The sequence below is a fragment of the Pleurodeles waltl genome, chromosome 4_2 (assembly GCF_031143425.1).
Source record: "Pleurodeles waltl isolate 20211129_DDA chromosome 4_2, aPleWal1.hap1.20221129, whole genome shotgun sequence".
Classification (NCBI taxonomy): domain Eukaryota; kingdom Metazoa; phylum Chordata; class Amphibia; order Caudata; family Salamandridae; genus Pleurodeles; species Pleurodeles waltl.
The window spans coordinates 568726890-568750999 of record NC_090443.1 but is presented as its reverse complement, the minus strand read 5'-3'; the positions used below and the strand labels follow the sequence as shown (position 1 = coordinate 568750999).

At 46.0% G+C, this 24110-nt stretch overlaps 1 protein-coding gene across 1 annotated transcript in view; it reads right to left on the bottom strand.

Moving 5' to 3' along the window:
* Positions 1–24110, bottom strand: part of ASPM (assembly factor for spindle microtubules) — a 269329-nt gene that overhangs the window by 146579 nt on the left and 98640 nt on the right. Inside the window, exons 15-16 of the mRNA XM_069232128.1 lie at positions 4672–4876; positions 996–1141 (exon numbers count right to left, since the gene is read on the bottom strand). Of these exons, the coding sequence (XP_069088229.1) occupies positions 996–1141; positions 4672–4876 (351 nt within the window). The remainder of the gene's footprint in view (positions 1–995; positions 1142–4671; positions 4877–24110) is intronic.

Sequence of the window (24110 nt, the reverse complement as noted above, 5' to 3'; positions counted from 1 at the left end):
TAACATGAGACACAGACAAATGTATAAGATTTTCAGTTTCCCTCCTGTCATTGAGATAGCACTAACTTGTGCTGTTTTTAGGTCTCCTACTAAAGACGAGTCAAGAGCAATGCGCACAGAATGCACTTAACTAATGACCAGCAGGTGAAACACATTCCAGTGTAAACACGACTGTCATCCAACCAAAACTAACGTGGTGGTTGTGAGTGCAGAATCCTTCAAAAGGTAAATTTATCAGAATATTGAACATGAAAGTTGAGGGGAGGTATCCCCCATACCTCCCCTCAACTTTCATGTTCAATATTCTGTCTAGGGGAAAAAGGTTTTTAGCAGCTTGCAGATACAAATAATAGGAACATTGAAAACAAGCAAAACATAATAACATCTGTGGAAGCATATTCTATGCTAAAGAGGACAATTATTAGATTGCACAGCTTGTAATAAACATTACAGCCTGCTTCAAGGGGCTATAAGTGTTGAAAAAGGCCCAGAAGCGAACTAGTTACAAGCCGGAGCCACACCCAGGGGGCTTTTGACAACCAGTTTAGCCCAGGCAGAAGAGTGACAAAAGTTAATAGCACACACTACCCGCTGAGGTTAGAATGATCTAAAAGAAAAAAAAAGAAAAAAAAGAAAACAGAAACAGAGGCAAACAAAAAGACAACCATTGATTTGTTGGGGCATAAGGTCTATATGAGCCATTATTGCCCCCAACTTCCGAGTCTCAAACGCAGATCCACACAGCGAATGTTCTAATACAATGGTTCCCAACCTTTTGACTTCTGTGGACCCCCATTTTATCAATACTGGAGCCCGGGGACCCCCACTGAATCATTATTGGAACACGGGGACCCCCGAGGAGTCATTACTGATAGCTGGGACCTAATATTATTAAATGTTTTAAGCAGCCGCGGACCCCCTAAGGAGGCTTCGCGGACCCCCAGGGGTCCCCGGCCCACAGTTTGGGAACCACTGTTCTAATAGGTTAAACTCACCTTTTCATCAGGAATCGTGTTCGACATATCTGAATGATTTATCATAGCTGGTACACCACCAAGATCCGCAACAGCGGCATTCAATAAATGAAAATTCTTCTTCTCGTTCTCCAGGAGCTCTTTATACTTGGGCGAGTTAGTAATTGCTGAACATAAAAAGAAGTATAATAAGCACTCTTCACATCGAACAATGAAACAGTGGAAATTAAAAGCATGCCTCACAGCAGAGCTCACAGCTGAGAAAGTAAGAAGGAGCATACAGTCTCATCCTAACCAAAACGGGCTTAATTATAGCAGCAAATAGACCTACAACCGGTATCAAAAGTGAAGTCCAATAAACACAAGTTGTAAAAGCATGTAGTAATAGCCAGCAGGTTACTAGGTCTATGTGCTCCCATTTCTTTCATCAAAGTTTCTTTCTGTTTGGATGAAAATAGGCATTTTAACTTTACCTTGAAGCGTTGTCTAATTTTGGTAGCGGTGATGACTCTTGTTCACTAATCAAATTAATACAAAGAAGATAAAAGCAACGTATCACTTGTCCAATTAACCACCCAGAGCCTTCCTAATTCAGTTTTAGGTGCATTAAAATATAAGTTGCTTCGAAACAACATGAGGCACAAAATAGTAGTCATTTCAAAATCTGTGGTTTTTAGTAGTGCATCAATCAATACACGATCAATGGCACAAATCTGCTCGGATCTCACAGGACGGGTGGATTGGCAGAGCACAGAGTACCTTTTCGTCACTAATTCTACTTTTTTTTAATAAATCTGACAGACAAGTTTTTAGATCAGAAAGAAAAAGATAGTGATGGGAGGTGGGAATCGAACCATTGGGTAAGTCCCGTTTTACAATCCGAGGTCGACAGATTTGTTTCCTCTGACACAATCTTAAACGAAAAATGTTGAAAAAAAAGTTATATAGGACAGGTACATGGACACACTAGGCTATTGAAGTGGCTGATGAGATTTTGTTCTGCCTCCTATTACTTTTATGGTTTTGTCTATAATCAAAGTTAGTGTTCATGAATTTTAGATTTTCATATCACAAGAAGAGGGTAATTGCCTTGGCTACCACTAATTAAACTACTAAAAATTAGTGAGTAAAAATAGCTTGAAAGACAGGCAGTTTATCATCTGAGACAGTAAAGTAATAACACATAGGAGCTGTGCTGGTCAAGAGCATGGGTCCTGAAACTAATATTATGAATGGATGGTATTAACAGTGGTCTTTGAATTTCCACTTTAGAGGAGTGGCAGAGGAGAGTGCAGGGATGGTAGGATAAAGTTGGAGAATACAAAGAGCGAATTTTTGGAGACGGTATGACAAGTAGTGAACACACTCAACCAAGTGTCAGAACCTAAAAACAATAAGTCATGTTAATGATAATGCGTGACCAAGCACAACTGCAGCACAAATTCTAGCTATTGCGTGTACTCAGTCCACATGTTTCCCAAAAATAGTGCGTAACCACACTATTTTCCTTATCCAGAGCTTGCTCTGTAGGTGGCTTACTTGCATCTATGAGCTCTCCAGACGACTGAACATTAGCACTGGCTAAAACAAAAAGCCCAGGCTTAATGTGCTTACACATGTCGCGTTCTCACACTAGAACGCAAGACAAAGGAGGCAGGCAGCAGAAGCGGACAACAAATCTAGTTGCAAAGAAGTCGCAAACGCGGTTCAATGCATGCACTCGAGTGGTGGAATAAGGATACATGCAACAGTGGTCCACTGTCCAAGACGAGACTGACAAAGTCCTAAGTCAATGGCTGAATGAGGTTGGTCGAAGATATCTAATGGTTTAGGCGCTGCACTCAAAGCCTACTCTAAGTAAATAGAAATCAAGAGGTCTGTTTACAGCTGTGCTGTCAAAACCCATACTTGAAAGCACTTGGGCTTGCCCCTTGCAAAGCCCCCTCCCCTGCTCTTGCCTGTCCTTGATGATCGTAGTCCCCCTTTCTTCAAGCACATGCTCCTTGATTTTGAGCCCCTCATATTCCTGCACCACTCAGTCCTGATATTTTACACACAACAGGAACCATGGATTCAGAGGAGATCTTCGAAGCAGCAAATACAGTCAATTTAAAAGTTAAGTGGAAAATAGAAAGACAACAGTTAATGCACTAGAACCAGCATAAATCAAAGTGACTAGCACCTGTATATTCAAAAGACACTAGTGTGCAGAAAATGGCAAAATGAACCAAACTGGAGGACTGAGAAACGAGACATTGTATGGAAAAACTCCACACACTATGGCACCCAAGGACATCAACTGAGCTAAGCACCTAAACCACAGAAACTGCTCCAGGTGCAAAAAGTGGTGTCACTGGACTCTGCGTCTTTCCTTCAAGCACTGTAGGTTAACAGTCGCCAGCGAAAGCTCCGCCACTAAGTTTTACACGGAGTGAGAAGGCCGGGAGTTGTACTATTAAATGTAGAAGGGGAGGCTCTTTTGGATGTCAAATCTTGAAACAACTTCTCGTTTTATACCCAACGATTGCCTCATTATTCTGATATTTCTGAAGGATTCCCCCATTGCATAATGCTGAAGTTGTAGAACAGCTGCCCCCACCCTTCATGTGAATACTTTATAAGGAAACCTACCCTCAAACTACTAAATGCTCAGCCTGCAAAGATAATGGCTAATGGAGCTACAGGACAGGCTAAGTGAAAAATGCTTGAGTAGGGAGTCCACTATTTCAGGTTCGGTGAGAAAGAATACTTGAAAGCTGGTCATTTAGAAGGCTATTAGAAATAGCATAATACATTTTAGGGATGTGAAGGTGCAGGGGAAAGTGCATGTTAATTTGTCTGTAGGCTTGGACTGTTTGACTAGGAGAGGCTGTCCATATGCAATAACATGAATTATGACGAATTGGATCAACCTTACGCAACCTGCAGCAAAGGATTTTCCTCTTTTTATAATGGCCATCTATAACAACGCACAATCTTGCTCTTCCTAACAAAAGAAAATGTTGGGCATGACAGACTGAGGTGGTTTCTCTGAGCCCCGATGTTTTGGTGACTTACAGATTGGGTAGTTTTTGGGATGATGTTTTTGTAAGTGCATTTGGCACAGAGTCATTCTGCAAAATAAGGAACAGCTTTTATGGTTAGGCCATTGTAATGAAATGCATGGGATTGTGTGTGAACACCACCCACAGCTAAATACAGCTTTATCTACAGCAAAACAATTTAGAAAACAGTTCACAGAAATCGAAATCAAATCTTCAATTTAAGACTGGTTGATGAACATGGTTTTCTTATTTAAATATGAGGCAGGAATGTGCAACAGAAAGATGAACCTTGTCGATTACCAGATAGTTTGGCAAGAGTTAACCAATATGAATAGCTAATATTCTAGTCTGTTGTCATGATGCAGGGGTTGCTTGGTCCGTCTGGTAAAGGGATTGGGTTTCTCTGTTTTTCGTGTCTTATCAGTGAGGAGTTTGTTGCCCTGCGAGCTAATGGGAGATTCATATCAAATAGTTATGTTTCTCTGATTTATTACAATATAAAACGAAGTTTTAATTGAGGGACATTTGATGACAAAGAAATCTAAATATACATGGCTGACAGCAAACCGATTAAGGGTAACTGAATAAATAAAATAAAAAGACTGCCCATAAGTATAATATATCTGCAGTACACCATACTCAACAATACTTACTTTGGTCGAAGGCGATAGGCCACGTATCCAAGGAGTTCTCGGATTCAGTTGAAGAATTTAGACCGATTGAACCAGCTTCAGTGCATTCTACAGTCTGGGTTGTTTGCTGGCATATTTCCCTTAGAGGCATATAGCTAGGATGGTAGTGGTGAATCAGATAGCACAGTACCCGTCCGTCTGAAAAAGACACTGTGAAGTTTTCCACCTAGTCCAAGACAAAAACAGATTAGTATTGATATTTTCATGGTAGCACAGACGGCAATATTGTGTTTTAGACACTAACTGCAACTACTGGTGCACATACATACACACTATAGAGGACAAAGGAAAAGATTTACCCAACATTGCGTGAATTTTAACAATCCGTGAGAAACCCATTTTGTGGCAGCCACCACAAATGAGGCAAACATATCTGTATAAAGTGATGTCGCATACGGCATTCTTGAGACTGTGGGATTCGCGCAATCACTAGCTACATAACTGACAACAAAAGTGTTTATCTGGCCAGTGTAGGAAAGTACCCTCTTTTTGGCATGGTTAACCCCACTTTTTGCCTGGTATCAGAATGCTTAGACTGTTTTCACTGGGATCCTGCTAACCAGGACTCCAGTGATTGTGCTCTCTGCTTCTAAATTTGGTTGCCTCGGACTTTGTACATCCCACAATTGCCATACTGGCACCCCCTTATAAGTCCCTAGTATATGGTACTTGGGTACCCAGCACATTGGGACAGCATACACCCTTTCACCACAGGTCACTGTAAGTCACCCCTTTGGTAGGCCCTCCTAGCCTAGAGGGCAAGGTGCAGGTCCCTGCGTGTGAGGGCACCCCTGCATGAGCACTCCTGCTCGATTGCACTGGACTTTGTAAGAGTGGGGAAGCCATTTTACCCGTGTACTGGACACAGGTCACACTACCTGTGTCTAGTTACATAATGGTAACTCAACCTGGGCATGTTCAGCATCAAACATGTTGGACTCATACCCCAATACTGTAGCCAGTATTGGTTGTATGGTTCCATGCACTTTGGGGGCGCCTTAGAGGCGTAGAGTATTGCTCCTACCAGTCTTCTAGGGTTCTCCAGGTGCTGCTGCCACCCCTTAACAGGTTTCTGCCTTTCTGCTGCTTGACCAGCTCAAGCAGTGGAAGGCAGAACAAAGGATTTCCTGTGGTCAAAGGGAGGGAACAACCTCTCCCCTTGGAAATAGATGTTACAAGGCTTGGGAGTGGTAGCCTTCACATGCCACCAGTTTGCTTTGAAGGGCACATTTGGTGCCCTCCTTGCATAAACCAGTTTGCACCAGTCCAGGGACCCCAGGTCCCTGCTCTGGTGTGAAACTGGACAAAGGAAAAGGGAGTGATGACTCCCCTGTCCACCACCACTCCAGGGGTGGTGCCCAGAGCTCTTCCAGGTGGCCACTTGATTCTACCATCTTGAAACCAAGATGTGTAGAGGCTCCTGGAAGCATCTGAGTGGCCAGGTCAGGCAGGTGACGTCACAGATCCCTCCTGATAGGTGGTCACCTTGCTAGGCGACCAATGCCCTTTTTAGGGATATTTAGGGACTCCCTGGCAGGTGGGTCCTCAGATTTGATGTGCAAGACTCCACCAGGACCCCTCTACATCATTTACTTCAACTTCTGGCCACTGGAATGGCAAATGGACTCTTCAGGAACCGACAAGACTGCAACTCTAGCGACAACTTTGCTTTGCAACATTGTTTCTCCAGCTCCATCCAGCAACTGCAACATTTACCCGGCTGTGCATCCACTGGGGTCGACGAGACTTCAGCCTGCACCAAGCAGCAACAAGAAATCTCCCTTGGAGTGAAGGAGTCACTCCCCTGCATCTGCAGGCAACGACATCCGACTGCGTAGATCTGCTCTCCTCTGGAACTGCGTGGATCCTGCACCACAGGTGGTGGTCTGGAGTGGTCCCCTTAGTCCCCTCTTCCAGCTGTCCAACTTGAGAGATGGTGTGCCCTTGCCTCTCCTTGTAGGACAGTACCCCTGTGCACCATGACGATTGCAGCTACCAGGGCTTGTTCTCTCTTGCTTTAAGAGATCTTCAGGATCCGAGTAGCCCTGGCCCCCAGCACTTCTTCCTGCCAAGTCTCCTCTCTGCTGCTCCAGTGACGTGGAACTCCTCTTTGTGTGTGCTGACTGGGCCTCAGTGCGATTTACTGTGCCTGCTGACAGTGGGTTGCGAGTGCTTCTGTTGGCTTACACGACTGCTGAGGGTCACCCCAGACTCCCCTCCAAGGTTCAAGTCCCCTGGGCCTTGCCGATTCTCTTCAGCCTTGGAACTCTTCTTTTGCTTCTTCCTGCATTCGTCAAGGCTTTTTGGTGGTTCTCTTAACCACCGCCCATCTGCAACCTGACAACTGACGTGAGACACCATCTGCACGGCTCCAATGATTCTTCAGCTCCTGCGCTCCACAGCTGGTGGTCTTCCCCCGTCGACCTGGTTCTTCATCCAGGTAGTAGCTCCTGCCCCCACTGGACACTCCATCGTGGACTGAAGTCTGCTCCATACTTTTGCAGGTCCTCTTCTTTCAGAATCCACTGCTGGTTTCTTCTAGACTGGTCCTATTCTTGCATAATCCTTTTTCTAGGTCCTCCTGTTAGTCCTTGGGAAGACCAGGTACTTACCTCTGCTCTCCTGGCCGCTGGGACTCACTTGGGTACTCACCTCTTGGGGTTCATAGTCCTTCCAGCTTCCCTCTAACAACTCAACATTTTTGCGAGGTGGACTGTATCTCGCATTCCACTTTCTTAGTATATGGTTTGGCCCTCCCCTAGGACTCTCACTATTTTCATTAATTACTGCCAATGCTTGTTGCTATGGTAATTTCTGACTGCTATTGTGTATATATCTAATGCGTACTTACCTCCAGTTGAGAGGGACTTCCTACAAGTAATCTAGTGTTTTGTTACTATAATAAAGTACCTTTCTTTTTGTAACACTGTGTGGTTCTTTCATGTGTGATAAGTTGCTGTGTGACAACAGTGGTATTGCATAAGCTTTGCATGTCTCCTAGATAAGTCTTAGCTGCTCACCCACAGCTACCTTCAGAGAGCCCAGGCTTCCTAGACACTGCCTACACTTCACTAACAGGGGTTGCCTGCACCTGCTATAAGGTGCCAACACCATAGGTGTCTACCACACACCAGGCCAACCTCCTACAGACAGACACTGTCAAGCAGAGTTTCTACACTGATTTCGAAGTGTCTGAGTAGGATCTTGACTAAGTAGTTTAACTCAAAGTCTATAACATTTACTTACTGTTCTTTTATGCTCACTTCTTTCCTAGTGTTTAGAAACATTCCAAAGCAGGAAACCAACTAGGTGCAGAGGTTACGCAGACCATAATAAACTATATATGTCATCTCTGCTCTCCTTTCATTAATCCCCACTTTTCACCCAACAACCTACTCAGAAGCATATCCTCTTGGTTACTGTATGTGAGGGAAAGGTTTTCCAACTCCCTCACTGCCATAAAAGGAATGCAATGTACAAGGTAAAATGATCTATCAAGACAAATACCTTTCATTCTACATGAAATATTCCTTAGCCGTTTTAGCTGCAAACAACATAATGTTGTGACCAAGTTATTACAAACCGTGGAGAATAAAAGTAATTAAATAGCTCATAGTCTAAGCAAAGAGTTTTATGTCTCCAGCAAGCCTCCTACAGGCACCTCAGCAAAATAGCAGGACATTATCAAACCCTCCAGCGCTAGAAAGGTTACTACTAGACTGTTTTCTATTTCCCATTTGGTGAGAAGAACAACTAAACTACACGAAAGAAAGAACATATTCGTCTGAGACAGAAGAATAACCTACTAATCCATTCTAATCACAGTGTAGGGATTACAACAAGTACCAGGGTAAAATAACACCAGTCAAGACCTCAATGGTTGCAAATCAACTGAAATGCAAGTAATGACATGTAACACCACTTAGTCGAGGAATCAAAGTATTCTGCTCGACTTCCTTAGGGCAAGAGAGCATGCTCATGGTACTGGCTCAAATAAGAGTCCCCACTTCCAAGAGCAGGATGCACAGGATGACCACATGACATTTGGATTACAGACCCCACAAGCAGGTTAACAAATCGAGTAGTATATGTGGTTCCAGCACCAGAACAGTATTGTCAACAAACAGTCCTCCACTTTGGTCCAAGCATCTCCCTCTGCACTCCTCAATATGTGGCAGATAACAGCCACACTTATTGAAAGCTGGTATAATTTGTTTCTGGACACCTTGACGCTTGGCTTAAAAAAAAAAAAAAAGTTTAGTCCAGCGCCATCATGCACTGGTACTAAAGACTGTGCAAGATTATGAATCAATGTGACACTTCAACAGAGCATGCAAGAAAGATGGTGATTTTCTATATAAAACTCAAACCTGTAAAACCCTGGAGGGAAACCTGCAAAAACAGAAACAAATATTTACCCTAAAGTTTATAGAACCACCGAGAATTCTGATGGAGCAAAGGGTCTTTTGCACCACAGAGCCAGGATGGCAACTGAAATATGAGACTTTAGCTGTCTGGAAACAGTTAAGTTGTTAGAGGTTGACAAAGACGAGCTGCTACTTAGTTCTACCTGGAAATCAGGATCCAGCTCAGTCCATGGAGAATGCAGTAGAAAAGTGCTTTCCATGATTCAAAGGAAAGCATATGGGAACGCCTTATCCGGAAGAGATATTCAGATTCCTTACCTTCTGAATTTCCTCGGGTGGCAGCTGATCCAGAGAATTTTCTGAGCAGTACCCCTGCATGCTGTTAGGTGGAGTTGATCAGTACAGTGTCCATGGTAGGTGTTTTCTACATCGGATACAATTTTGCGAGTCCTATATAGGTGCCATCCCGACGTGCTGACATCAGTTCCTTTTCACAACTCTCCACGTCAGAAGCGCAGCGCCATGAACACAGACTACTGGTGCATCAAAACTAAGGTCCTTATGGGGGTCTCTTGTCCCTAGAAATCAGGTCGCAGAGCGGGTAGGATGGATGGGTCGGTAAGGAATCTGCAACTAAACTATGTCTCTATCAGATAAGACATTACCAAAGGTAAATCACTTGTTCATCTGATAGAGACTTTTAGTAGTAGATTCCTTACCTTAAATAGATACCCAAGCAATACCATTCCCAGAGGTGGATCTGCGAACCAAAATCTTACTAGCAAGTCCTGCAGGACTGAAAGGGCAAAGTACCTGCCCCTACAGACCTGACTGTCCAGGCAGTAGTGTTTGGTAAACGTGTGCAAGGATGCCCATGTTACAGCCTGGCAGATATTGAGGACTGGAACTCTGCGTGCTAACGCAGTGGTTGCAGCTGTAGCTCGAGAAGAATGAGTGCGAAAACCCTCAGGGGGTTGCTTGTTGGTCAGTGCGGAGCGGATCTTAATGCAGAGTATGAGCCATCTGAAGATAGCCTGAGTCTGCATTGCCCGACCTTTCTTTGCTCCCACATAACCGACAAAGAGTTGATCATCTACCCGGAACACCTTTGTTCCAAGATAGAACGCTAATGCTCTTTTTGGGTCCAGGTGTGGAGCCTTTCCTCTTCTTTAGAAGCATGTGGGGGTGCACAAAAAGTAGGCAAGGTGATAGATTGACCTGCATGAAAGGGCGTAACCACTTGTAGCAGAAAAGATGTCCCAGTGGGAAGCATTACTTTGTCAGGGTAGGTGGAAAGGTAGGGTGGCCTAGATGACAATGCCTGCAACTCACTCAATGTGTGGGCAGATGTAATGGCCAGAGGAAGGCTGTTTTCAAAGTGAGAAGCATGAAAGGACAATTGTGAGGAGGCTCGAAAGGAGTGCACACCCTAAAGTTCCAACCCAAGTTCAAATCCCATTTAGGCATAATGAATGGGGCTGGAGGGAACATGTGTGCAAGGCCTTTAAAGAACCCATTTACAATAGGGGATATAAACAAAGAAGTTTGATCTGGTAGCCTCAAAATAGCAGAAATTGCACACAAATTACCTTTGGGAGTGCTCAGAGGAGAGACCTACTTGGCCAAAGAAAGTATAAACAGAACTCAGACAGAGGGGTAGAAAGGGTGGCAACAGACTTGTCTATGCACCATGCCACAAATTTCTTCTAACAGGCATATACCATTGAGGTGGAAGGGCACCTGGCTGGCAAGATAATGTTACAGACTTTGGGTGGAAGGTCAGCAGCTGTCAACTGCTGCCACTCCAACGCCATGGAAGAAGGCGGAGAGCGACAGGTTCCGGTGCAGAACCCTCCCCTGCTGTGACAGTTGATCCTCCCTAGGGGCAGTCTTGATCACAGGATTGATGGACATGCTCAACAGCTTGGAATACCAGACTCTCCTTGCCCAGTCCTGAGCTACAATGATTACTTTAGCTCGGTCACTTTAGATCTTCTTGAGAACTCTGGGCAGAAGTGGTACGGGCGGAAAAGCATACAGGAGGCCAGAGTTCTACCAGAGACTAAAAGCATCTCGGAGTGATTGCCGCCTTGGAAACTCCAACAAGCAAAACTGCAGACATTGCACTTTCTCTACGAAGGCGAACATTTCTAACCAAGGCTCTCCATACTGCTGAACAAGACCTTGGCCACCTCCAGATGGAAATGCCAGTCGTGATCCAGTAGACATTTTTGGCTGAGTTTGTTGGCTCTGGCATTCAGAGAGCTTGCCAGATATTGAACCACCAGCGATATGACCTGCTGTTCTAGCCATGTCCAGAGGTGCAGAGCCTCTTGACAAAGGGTTGACAAACCCACCCTGCCCTACTTGTTGCAGTGCCACAAGGCGGTGGTGGTGTCTGAACACCTGCACCATCTTCCCCTTGACAGGGGGAAGAAATGTCTTCAATGTTAGCGGGATGGCATGGAGCTCCAACGGGTCAATGTGGAGTCCGGGATCCTCTGGAAAACAGATGCCTCTGGTATCCCCCTCTCACAGGTGGCTGCCCCTTCCTGCATCTGTTAATATTGTCAGATCTGATTAGGGGAAGGATCTGCCCTCTGACCCATTCGTGATTCGTTACACACTACTGCAGATCCTGCACAGTTCCCTTTGAGATCTCTGGACCTTAACTGAAAGATGTCCCTGATGCTGCGCCCACTAGAACTTCAGATCCCACTGCACAGCCTGCATATGCCATCTTGCATGTGTCAGCAGCAGGATGCAGGAAGCCATGAGGCCCAGAAACCTCAGTCATTCTCACCGAAATCCAGGATAGAGCCTGAAACATCGTTATGATAGCCTACATATATTGGACTTGCAGCTCATGAGGATAAGCCCAAAACTGCACTGCGTCCAGAACAGCTCGATGAAATAAAGCATCTGAGAGGGAATCAGGCGTGACTTTGGCACAATTATAGTGAACCCCAGCAAATGCAAGAGGTCCACTGTGGTCTAGAGGTGAGAAACAATAGCCTGTGGTGAGCCCACCTTCAACAGCGAGTCGCCGAGAGAGGGGGGAAGACTGGAACCCCTGATCTGCACAGATGAGCTGCGACCACCACAATCACCTTGGTGAACACCAGTGGGGTGCTGATAAGGCCAAAGGGGAGCAAGGTGAACTGAAAGGTCTTGTGGCCTACCATGAACCGCAAGTAACATCTGTGGGAAGGAAGGACGGGAATATGGAAATAAATGTACTGCAAGTCCAACGCTACCATCCAGTCTCCTGAGTCTACAGCAGATAAAACCTGAGCCAGAGAGAACATCTGGAACTTCTTCTTGAGGAAGAGATTGAGAGATCGAATTACAAACACAACCTATTTCTGATACAGAAACCCGCTCTATGGCTCCCTTGGCCAAGAGAGCCGTTACTTCCCCGCGGGGAAGGGAAAGGTGATCCTCCGTCATCCAACCTTATGATGAGGCATGGATGGAGGGGTAGTCTTGAAGGGGAGGGAGTAGCCCCTTTGGACTAACTGCAAAACCCACATATCTGACATGATGGGCTGCCAGTGGAGGAGGTGAGGGGAATCCTGCCTCTTACTGGCTCTCGGTGGGGAGTCAGACTAGAAAGACTAAAAGGGTTGAGGGAAGGTGGCTGTGGACTGCCAGACCAGAACCCACACCCTCGGCCACTCAGACGTTGGGCAACGTGTGTGGCATGGTGGCTGACCGGGAATGGATGTGGTTGGAGGCTGAAGGACCTGGCCGTAGCACTGGAATCCTTGAAGCACTTGAGTGCTGAGTCTGCCATGTCTCAGAAGAGACAGGTGCCATCGAATGGCATGTCCATCACAGTAGCCTGAACATCCCCCGAAAAGGTAGATGTCCTTAACCAGGCCTGTAGCCTCAGGGCCACCGTCAATGAAACCGCTCTGCCCAAGGAGTCAATCTGTTCAATTCAAAATGGACAGTGAACTTTTTTGTACCTCTCCCATTGGCAACTGCCTGAGATAGTACAGCCCAGGCCTACACCAGGACTTGTGGCAGCACTTGCTCAATCATATCCAACAGCGAATGAGAGTAATGGCCCAAAAGGCATGTGGTGTTCACGGACCACAATGCTAGGCTGGAGGAAGAAAAAAATCTTATTCCTACGTGTAGCCAACCTTATGGATTCTACCTTCGGCAGCCCCAGATAGAAATGCACCCTCGGAAGTGTAGGCTTGGATGACCAAGCTCTCGGGGTGGGATGCTGCATCAGAAAGCTTGGGTCCCCCAGGGTGGGGTGAGGCAGCGGGCCATTTTCCTGTTCACAGGAGCCCCTGTGCTGGGTTTGGACCAAGTTCCCAGTAGGACATCCATGAAGACTTCCTTAAAGTAGAGCATGGTTTCTGAAGCGGAGCTCCAGGTTGAAGCACCTCTGCCAGGAGGTTAGTCCTAACTGCCACTGAAGGCAACTCGAGGTCCAAGACGTAGGCCTCCCTTTTCACCACCATAGAAAAGGAAGCTCCCTCCTCTGTAGCCATGGTGGTGGTGGGGGAATGCATGCCAGTATTTGGAAAGTATCCGGTCTGCTAGCCTCAGCCAAGTCTGTATGCCAATCAGTAGGGTCTTGGAGCTAGTGTTCTAGAGGGTCCAGCGACCCTTCCCATTCCTCACAGTAACCTAGCCCACAGGAAAGGGGCTTAGGAACCGATATAGGAGGCAAGGCTCCTGCTGGCTTCCTGTCGGAGTCAGCAAGGAGAATGGGGATAGCGTCGACCTTCCTTGACACCAGTCTGGATCCAGGACTTGCTCTATGGGTACCCTACTCACTCTGCGGGGCCTAAAGACACTTCAGCGGAGTTGAGCTGCCAGCTAAAAATGGGGCACATGGCATAATAAAACTCTCGAAGTTGGGCAGGGGTTGCTCCGGTTCCCAGAAACTCAGGTAGGCAAGGAGTTGGCCCAGGTTCCTCAGAAAGAAGCCTAGAGCTGACAGACAAGGAGAATTTGAAGAACGCTTTGACTTTATGCTCTTCTTCTCATGCCTCAACTTAACTGATCGTCCCAAGGACTTGGAGTGGGATAACGACGATGGAGGACTGTAGGAGGCTGGCCTGGTTTCTAGTGGTACCAAGGGGTACTTACACTCTGCACCAGGTCCAGTTATCCCTTATTAGTGCAGAAGAGGTGTCTAGCAGCTTAGGCTGATAGAAAAGGTAGCTTAGCAGAGCAGCTTAGGCTGAACTAGGAGGCGTGTAAAGCTCCTACTATACCACTGGTGTCATATGCACAATATCATAAGAAAACACAATACACAGATATACTAAAAATAAAGGTACTTTATTTTTATGACAATATGCCAAAAGTATCTCAGTGAGTACCCTCAGTATGAGGATAGCAAATATACACAAGATGTATGTACACAATACCAAATATATGCAGTAATAGCAATAGAAAGCAATGCAAGCAATGTACAGTCACAATAGATTGCAATGAGAGCACATAGGTACAGGGGCAACACAAACCATATACTCTAGAAGTGGAATGCGAACCACGAATGGACCCCAAACCTATGTGACCTTGTAGAGGGTCGCTGGGACTGTAATAAAACAGTGAGGGTTAGAAAAATAGCCCACCCCAAGACCCTGAAAAGTGGGTGCAAAGTGCACCCAAGTTCCCCAGAGAGCACAGAAGTTGTGATAGGGGAATTCTGCAAGGAAAACCAATACCAGCAATGCAACAACGATGGATTTCTGGACGAGAGTACCTGTGGAACAAGTGGACCAAGTCCAAGAGTCACGATCAAGTCGGGAGTGGGCAGATGCCCAGGAAATGCCAGCTGTGGGTGCAAAGAAGCTGCCACCGGATGGTAGAAGCTGTGGATTCTGCAAGAACGAAGAGGGCTAGAAACTTCCCCTTTGGAGGATGGATGTCCAACGTCGTGAAGAAGCTTGCAGAGGTGTTTCCGTGCAGAAAGACCGCAAACAAGCCTTGCTAGCTTCAAGGGTCGCGGCTAGGGTTTTTTGGATGCTGCTGTGGCCCAGGAGGGACCAGGATGTCGCCAATTGCGTGAGGAGACAGAGGGGGCGTCCAGCAAGACAAAGAGCCCACTCAGAAGCAAGCAGCATCCGCAGAAGTGCCGGAACAGGCACTACGAAGAAGAGTGAACCGGAGCTCACCCGAAGTTACAAAAGAAGGTCCCACGACGCCGGAGGACAACTCAGGAGGTCGTGCACTGCAGGTTAGAGTGTCGGGGACCCAGGCTTGACTGTGCACAAAGGAAATCCTTGAAGAGTGCACAGGAGCCGGAGCAGCTGCAAATCACACGGTACCAAGCAATGCAGTCTAGCGTGGGGAGGCAAGAACTTACCTCCACCAAACTTGGACTGAAGAGTCACTGGACTGTGGGAGTCACTTGGACAGAGTTGCTGAGTTCCAGGGACCACGCTCGTCGTACTGAGAGGGGACCCAGAGGACCGGTGATGCAGTCTTTTGGTGCCTGCAGTTGCAGGGGGGAAGATTCCGTCGACCCACTGGAGATTTCTTCGGAGCTTCTAGTGCAGAGAGGAGGCAGACTACCCCCACAGCATGCACCACCAGGAAAACAGTCGAGAAGGCGGCCGGATCAGCGTTACAAGGTTGCAGTAGTCATCTTTGCTACTTTGTTGCAGTTTTGCGGGCGTCCAGCGCAGTCAGTGGTCGATTCCTTGGCAGAAGGTGAAGAGAGAGATGCAGAGGAACTCTGATGAGCTCTTGCATTCGTTATCTAAAGAATTCCCCAAAGCAGAGACCCTAAATAGCCAGAAAAGGAGGTTTGGCTACTTAGGAAGGAGGATAGGCTAGTAACACAGGTAAGAGCCTATCAGAAGGAGCCTCTGACGTCACCTGCTGGCACTGGCCACTCAGAGCAGTCCAGTGTGCCAGCAGCACCTCTGTTTCCAAGATGGCAGAGGTCTGGAACACACTGGAGGAGCTCTGGGCACCTCCCAGGGGAGTTGCAGGTCAGGGGAGTGGTCACTCCCCTTTCCTTTGTCCAGTTTTGCGCCAGAGCAGGGCTGTGGGATCCCTGAACCGGTGTAGACTGGCTTATGCACAGATGGGCACCATCTGTGCCCATCAAAGCAGTTCCAGAGGCTGGGGGAGGCTACTCCTCCCCAGCCCCAACACCTTTTTCCAAAGGGAGAGGGTGTAACACCCTCTCTCTGAGGAAGTCCTTTGTTCTGCCTTCCTGGGCCAAGCCTGTCTGGACCCCAGGAGGGCAGAAACCTGTCTGAGGGGTTGGCAGCAGCTGCAGTGAAACCCCGGGAAAGGTAGTTTGGCAGTACCCGGGTCTGAGCTAGAGACTCGGGGATCATGGAATTGTTTCCCCAATGCCAGAATGGCATTGGGGTGACGATTCCATGATCTTAGACATGTTACATGGCCATGTTCGGAGTTATCATTGTGACGCTATACATATGTCGTGACATATGTATAGTGCACGCGTGTAATGGTGTCCCCGCACTCACAAAGTCCGGGGAATTTGCCCTGAACAATGTGGGGGCACCTTGGCTAGTGCCAGGGTGCCCACACACTAAGTAACTTAGCACCCAACCTTTACCAGGTAAAGGTTAGACATATAGGTGACTTATAAGTTACTCAAGTGCAGTGGTAAATGGCTGTGAAATAACGTGGACGTTATTTCACTCAGGCTGCAGTGGCAGGCCTGTGTAAGAATTGTCAGAGCTCCCTATGGGTGGCAAAAGAAATGCTGCAGCCCATAGGGATCTCCTGGAACCCCAATACCCTGGGTACCTCAGTACCATATACTAGGGAATTATAAGGGTGTTCCAGTATACCAATGTGAATTGGTGAAATTGGTCACTAGCCTGTTAGTGACAATTTGGAAATCAAAGAGAGCATAACCACTGAGGTTCTGGTTAGCAGAGCCTCAGTGAGACAGTTAGTCATCACACAGGAAACACATACAGGGCACACTTATGAGCACTGGGGCCCTAGCTGGCAGGGTCCCAGTGACACATACAACTAAAACAACATATATACAGTGAAATATGGGGGTAACATGCCAGGCAATATGGTACTTTCCTACAAGGACTCCGCGGACACTCCTGGTCCTTACCTTTTGACCAGGACCTCAATTTGCATAGTCCAGCGTCAGGCTGCCATCAGTTTCAGGGATCACTCCCTCAAAGCCTTTGGATGCATTGCCCGACAACTATCCAGAAACGTTCTGTGTGGGTCTCTAGTCAAATGGAATGAATTTGCAAAATGTGAGACGCCAGACTCAGAATGAAAGACAACCTCTTGTTGTGCTTCAGATTTTTAAGCCAGCACATCAACCAGGAAGTGCTGGCAGCCATCTTGGGAACAATATACATGACCGCACCAATTAAAAATGCATGGTAGTCAATGCAGGTTTTGAGGGTCACAAAAAGGAGAACATATAAAGGGTGATATCAGATTTTAGCTACAATATAAATCATTTGTTGATGGCACCATACTAATCTTTAGAAATTGTGGCGTGTTCTGTGGTGATTTTACCCTGGGGGTAAAAAGCCTTCTACTGGGATTTCATTAATCATGTTGAGAGCATATTTTTTGTAAATTCACACTCTTTCACAGCCAGGTAAGAATTAAGTCTGACATTATCAGCAAAACATTTACTTTCAACAGGAGCAGTCAGTCAGTCGATTCCCTTGTGTTCTATTACAGCCTCCCATAGTGTTCTAAAGAACAACTAGAGCGCTAACAGTTACTTATGACAAAAATGTGGCACTCCTGAAGCCATCTTGATTGAATCACACTAAAACATTTAATTTAGTAAGGAACAAAATTAGGGTGTTCATTTTGTCATTGAAATTACGGTGAGGGCTGTAGAAAGAAACATTAGTCATATTTTAAGTGAGTTCTCAAATATCTTTTGCTTCAGTTTCATTAAAATATTCTGACATGGGGACTGAAACATGCACTTTCAACACCAGCGGTCTGCCAGTTAACTCCCTCGTAATCAGCAGCTTTCAGTGTTCTAATAGGCAGCTGGAGGGCTAACATTCTAAGTTTATGCCAAAAGTGTGGCACATCTGAACGCCATCCAGATGTAATCAAAGTGGAAAACTGAAAGCGTTTTGTACTGAGGATACTGAAGTAAATAAGGAAATTAGGGAGCTTCATAACAAACAAGTCTCCCAAGATGGCTACCAGAGGAAAAAAAGAGCCCAAATGTTGCACACATCACCGAAATGTAGCCCAAACATTACCCAATGACCGAAGTGTGCAAAACAGGTAATTCTTTAGATTTATTTTAGCAGTTTTATAAAGCACAGACTTGACCCGGAGGTATTAGAGTGTTTTATGTGATGTGAGCATCAGTTACATTACACAAGGACACTGTTTTTATACTTGAATGTGTTCTAATGTGTTCTATGTATTCTACCGTTCCCATGCGCTGTATGGATACAGCAGAGAAGAAACGGTAGAACCGGACTGAAGAGGACGTGTATACACAGGCTCCAGATAATAAAGTTGTGTTCACAGCACACTGTGTGGATTCTTAAACACAACAATTTGGTGATGATTCTCTCGAGCCAGAACCCATTACTGGAAATTACAACTCAGCATTATTAAGTCGAAGACTGCCATACTTGCTTACAGCGTCTAACTACATTCCAAGAATTTATGAGGACAAAATTTACGCAACGATCATTGTGAGTGAACATAAGGAAAGAGTTTTGATATTTCTTTACGGAATTTGGTGAGCGCTTTTTTAAATACGCATGTGCAGATTTTAAGTAAACAGTGGAGACGTGCTGGCAATTCAGTGATGCGCGGGAACAGTGAGGAGACTGCCGCACGCTGAAGCATATTATCGCACTTCTAATGCTCTGAGAAACAAATTGGAACTCCATTTTTCATGTTGTTGCTGCAAGGTCTATTTCCGTTAGAAATTGACACTCCTGGTACTAAGGCGGCCATCTTTATTCTTTGAGATAAGTATTATAGACAATCATGAAAACGATGATGTGTATGTAGTCCTCTGGTCCAGTCTTTTACGAAGAGCCAACAATAAAAGAAGTCATCTACAACACTTGAAGGCTTGTTTTCTTTGGATGAAACATTTTTAGGAGATTACATATGAAAAAAAAAAAAAAAAGATATAATCAAATGTTGAAGGCCACACTTGAGTGATTTGAATGTCTTTGAGGCAGCATTGAAAGATCTTGACACTTAGTTTACCCCGTAAGTTTGTACTGGCATTACCAGACGTAAGTTTTTGCAACATAAGCAAAAAAAGGATGAATCTGTGGACAATTATGTGGCAGAATGAAAAGCAAATTAGCTATTGATTGTAAGTTTGCAACATTATAGAATCAATTAATTGGAGACCAATTAGTAATGCATGTCTGCAACCACAGTATTCAAGACCGTTTTTGGGTAAATGGTGATTCGTCACTTGAGGATATAATGAATATTGTGCGTAAAGCAGAGATGTCTGGAAGGTGCGCCAAGGAGCTATTATCAAAATATGAAGGAAGTGAAATAGCCTGTGAAGTGAATTCTAAACCTATAAGTAAGACTTTCAATGCCCATAGGAATCTGGCTCTGTTTATACTATATCAAAATGAGATATAGTGTGCACAAAGTCCAGGGGTTCCCCAAGAGGCTTGACAAAGGCAATAACAGCTAACATTATTGCTTTATTTGTGGTAGTGTGGTCGAGCAACAGTTAGGATTATCAGAGGGTAGTGTTAAGCATTTGTTGTACACACACAAGCAATAAGTGAAAACACACACTCGGACTTAACTCCAAACCAATAGGTTTTTATATAGAAAAATATCTCGTTAATTATTTCTAGAACCACAAGATTCAGTTTGCAAGTAAGTACATTAATCTTTCGGGTGCCTTGGACCAGGTGACCTCGTCCAAGGCATGAAAACTGGGGGGAGCGCTAGCACTCCCCCCTGTGCTCCCCACCCACCCAAGGCAGAGATGGAAGGGGAAGCCCAGGGGGGTCAGAAACCTCTAGGCACCAGGGATCATTTTTTTTTTTATTTTTTTTTTTTTAGGTGGGTCGCTCCCCTAGGGGGCAAATTATATATAGGCCATTTCTGCCCCCCTTGGGGGCAGATTGGCCTATTTTGATGAGGCCAATCTGCCCCCAAGGGGGGGCAGAAACCACTAGACACCAGGGAGTTTTTGTTTGTTTTCATGAATTTCACACAAGGGGAGCGACCCCTTAGGCAAGGGTCGCTCCCCTGTGGGGGGGGGGGGGGGGGGGGGAATTATTTTAGGCCATTTCTGTTCCCCTGGGGGGTAGATCAGCCTAGAATTTTTCTTTTTTTTGGTTTACAGATGGGGAGCGACCCCTTGGACAAGGGTCACTCCCCTGGGGGGCAAATTGTATTTAGGCCATTAGGGCAGATTGGCCGATTTTAGGTCAATCTGCCCCCAAGTGGGCAGAGACCACTAGGCACCGGGGATTTTTTTTTTTAGCGCCAATGTCATGCGGGGGAGCGATCTCGTAGGCAAGGGTCACTCCGGGAGTGGGGGTTAGGGGGGCAAATTTATTTTAGGCCATTTCTGCCCCCAATGGGGCCGGCTGAGCTAGAGGCCAAAATCCACAGGTAGGCACTTTGCAAAAAACACCTCTGTTTTCTGTGAAAAAATGTGATGTGTCCATGTTGTGTTTTGGGCCATTACCTTTCGTGGGCGCTAGGCCTACCCACACAAGTGAGGTACCATTTTTATCGGGAGACTTTGGGGAACGCTGGGTGGAAGGAAATTAGTGGCTCCTCTCGGATTCCAGAACTTTCTGTCACCGAAATGAGTGGAAAACGTGTTTTGTTAGCCACATTTTGAGGTTTGCAAAGGATTCTGGGTAACAGAACCTGGTCAGAGCCCCACAAGTCCCCCCATCTTGGATTCCCCTAGGTCTCTAGTTTTCAAAAATGCACAGGTTTGGTAGATTTCCCTAGGTGCCGGCTGAACTAGAGGCCAAAATCTACAGGTAGGCACTTTGCAAAAAACACCTCTGTTTTCTTTTAAAAAAAATTGATGTGTCCACGTTTGGTTTTGGGGTATTGCCTGTCGCGGGCGCCAGGCCTACCCACACAAGTGAGGTATCATTTTTATCGGGAGACTTGGGGGAACGCTGGGTGGAAGGAAATTTGTGGCTCCTCTCCGATTCCAGAACTTTCTGTCACCAAAATGTGAGGAAAATTTTTTTTTTTAGCCAAATTTTGAGGTTTGCAAAGGATTCTGGTAACAGAACCTGGTCAGAGCCCCACAAGTCACCCCATCTTGGATTCCCCTAGGTCTCTAGTTTTCAAAAATGCACAGGTTTGGTAGGTTTCCCTAGGTGCCGGCTGAGCTAGTGGCCAAAATCTACAGGTAGGCACTTTGCAAAAAACACCTCTGTTTTCTGTGAAAAAATGTGATGTGTCCATGTTGTGTTTTGGGCCATTACCTTTCGTGGGCGCTAGGCCTACCCACACAAGTGAGGTACCATTTTTATCGGGAGACTTTGGGGAACGCTGGGTGGAAGGAAATTAGTGGCTCCTCTCGGATTCCAGAACTTTCTGTCACCGAAATGAGTGGAAAACGTGTTTTGTTAGCCACATTTTGAGGTTTGCAAAGGATTCTGGGTAACAGAACCTGGTCAGAGCCCCACAAGTCCCCCCATCTTGGATTCCCCTAGGTCTCTAGTTTTCAAAAATGCACAGGTTTGGTAGGTTTCCCTAGGTGCCGGCTGAGCTAGTGGCCAAAATCTACAGGTAGGCACTTTGCAAAAAACACCTCTGTTTTCTTTAAAAAAATGTCATGTGTCCACGTTGCGTTTTGGGGCGTTTCCTGTCGCGGGCGCTAGGCCTACCCACACAAGTGAGGTATCATTTTTATCGGGAGACTTTGGGGAACGCTGGGTGGAAGGAAATTAGTGGCTCCTCTCGGATTCCAGAACTTTCTGTCACCGAAATGAGTGGAAAACGTGTTTTGTTAGCCACATTTTGAGGTTTGCAAAGGATTCTGGGTAACAGAACCTGGTCAGAGCCCCACAAGTCCCCCCATCTTGGATTCCCCTAGGTCTCTAGTTTTCAAAAATGCACAGGTTTGGTAGGTTTCCCTAGGTGCCGGCTGAGCTAGTGGCCAAAATCTACAGGTAGGCACTTTGCAAAAAACACCTCTGTTTTCTTTTAAAAAAAATTGATGTGTCCACGTTTGGTTTTGGGGTATTGCCTGTCGCGGGCGCCAGGCCTACCCACACAAGTGAGGTATCATTTTTATCGGGAGACTTTGGGGAACGCTGGGTGGAAGGAAATTAGTGGCTCCTCTCGGATTCCAGAACTTTCTGTCACCGAAATGAGTGGAAAACGTGTTTTGTTAGCCACATTTTGAGGTTTGCAAAGGATTCTGGGTAACAGAACCTGGTCAGAGCCCCACAAGTCCCCCCATCTTGGATTCCCCTAGGTCTCTAGTTTTCAAAAATGCACAGGTTTGGTAGGTTTCCCTAGGTGCCGGCTGAGCTAGTGGCCAAAATCTACAGGTAGGCACTTTGCAAAAAACACCTCTGTTTTCTTTAAAAAAATGTCATGTGTCCACGTTGCGTTTTGGGGCGTTTCCTGTCGCGGGCGCTAGGCCTACCCACACAAGTGAGGTATCATTTGTATCGGGAGACTTGGGGGAACATAGATTAGCAAAACAAGTGTTATGGTCCCTTGTCTTTCTTTAAATTTTTTCCTTCCAAATGTAAGACAGTGTGTAAAAAAGACGTCTATTTGAGAAATGCCCTGTAATTCACGTTAGTATGGTCACCCCGGAATTCAGAGATGTGCAAATAACCACTGCTCCTCAACACCTTATCTTGTGCCCATTTTGGAAATACAAAGGTTTTCTTGATAGCTATTTTTCACTCTTTATATTTTAGCAAATGAATTGCTGTATACCCGGTATAGAATGAAAACGCACTGCAGGGTGCAGCTCATTTATTGGCTCTGGGTACCTAGGGTTCTTGATGAACCTACAAGCCCTATATATCCCCGCAACCAGAGGAGTCCAGCAGAGGTAACGGTATATTGCTTTCGAAAATCTGACATTGCAGGAAAAGTTAGAGTAAAACGTAGAGAAAAATTGCTGTTTTTTTTCACCTCAATTTCAATATTTTTCTTTTTCAGTTGTTATTTTTTGTAGGAAACCCTTGTAGGATCTACACAAATGACCCCTTGCTGAATTCAGAATTTTGTCTACTTTTCAGAAATGTTTAGGTGTCTGAGATCCAGCATTGGTTTCACGCCCATTTCTGTCACTGACTGGAAGGAGGCTGAAAGCACCAAAAATTGTAAAAATGGGGTATGTCCCAGTAAAATGGCAAATTTGTGTGGAAAAATTTCCGCCTAAGCGCGAACTGCCCCGAATAGCCAAAAAAAGGCCTGGCACAGGAGGGGGAAAAGGCCTGGCAGCGAAGGGGTTAAATGAAAGGTACTTTGCATAGGTATGTTCAAAATCAAATCAACAATATATACAGTTTTCTTTAAAATGGCAAAATTCTATTTTTAAAAGTGGACACTGCAATTTTCAACAGATCCTGGGGGGAGGAAAATACAATACAGATTTGGAGGTAAATAATCGACTTACAGACTCAGTCTCCGTGGCATAGGTAGCCTACCGTTGGGGGTTCAAGATAACCCCAAACACCCAACACCAGCAGCACAGGGCCAGTTAGGTGCAGTGGTCAAACAGGAGCCAAACTAACATGGGCACCTATGGAGACAAGGGGGTACTCCTCCGGTCTGCTTGCAGGTAAGTACCTGCATTGTCAGAGGGCAGACCAGGGGGGGTTTAGAGTAGCACTGGGGCGGTCGGGCGCAGGGTGCAAAGAAGGCATTGGGTTCCCAATAGGACTCAATGGGCAGACCCGGGGGTCACTTAGGCACTGCAGGCAAGGCACGGGGGCTTCTCGGGCAAGCCACTGACTGGACAGGGAGGAGGGCCGCCTGCTGGTCACTTCTGCACCAGTGGTCCGTTTCTCTCGAGTCTGGGGGCTGCAGGTGCACTGCTTCTCCAGGGGTCTG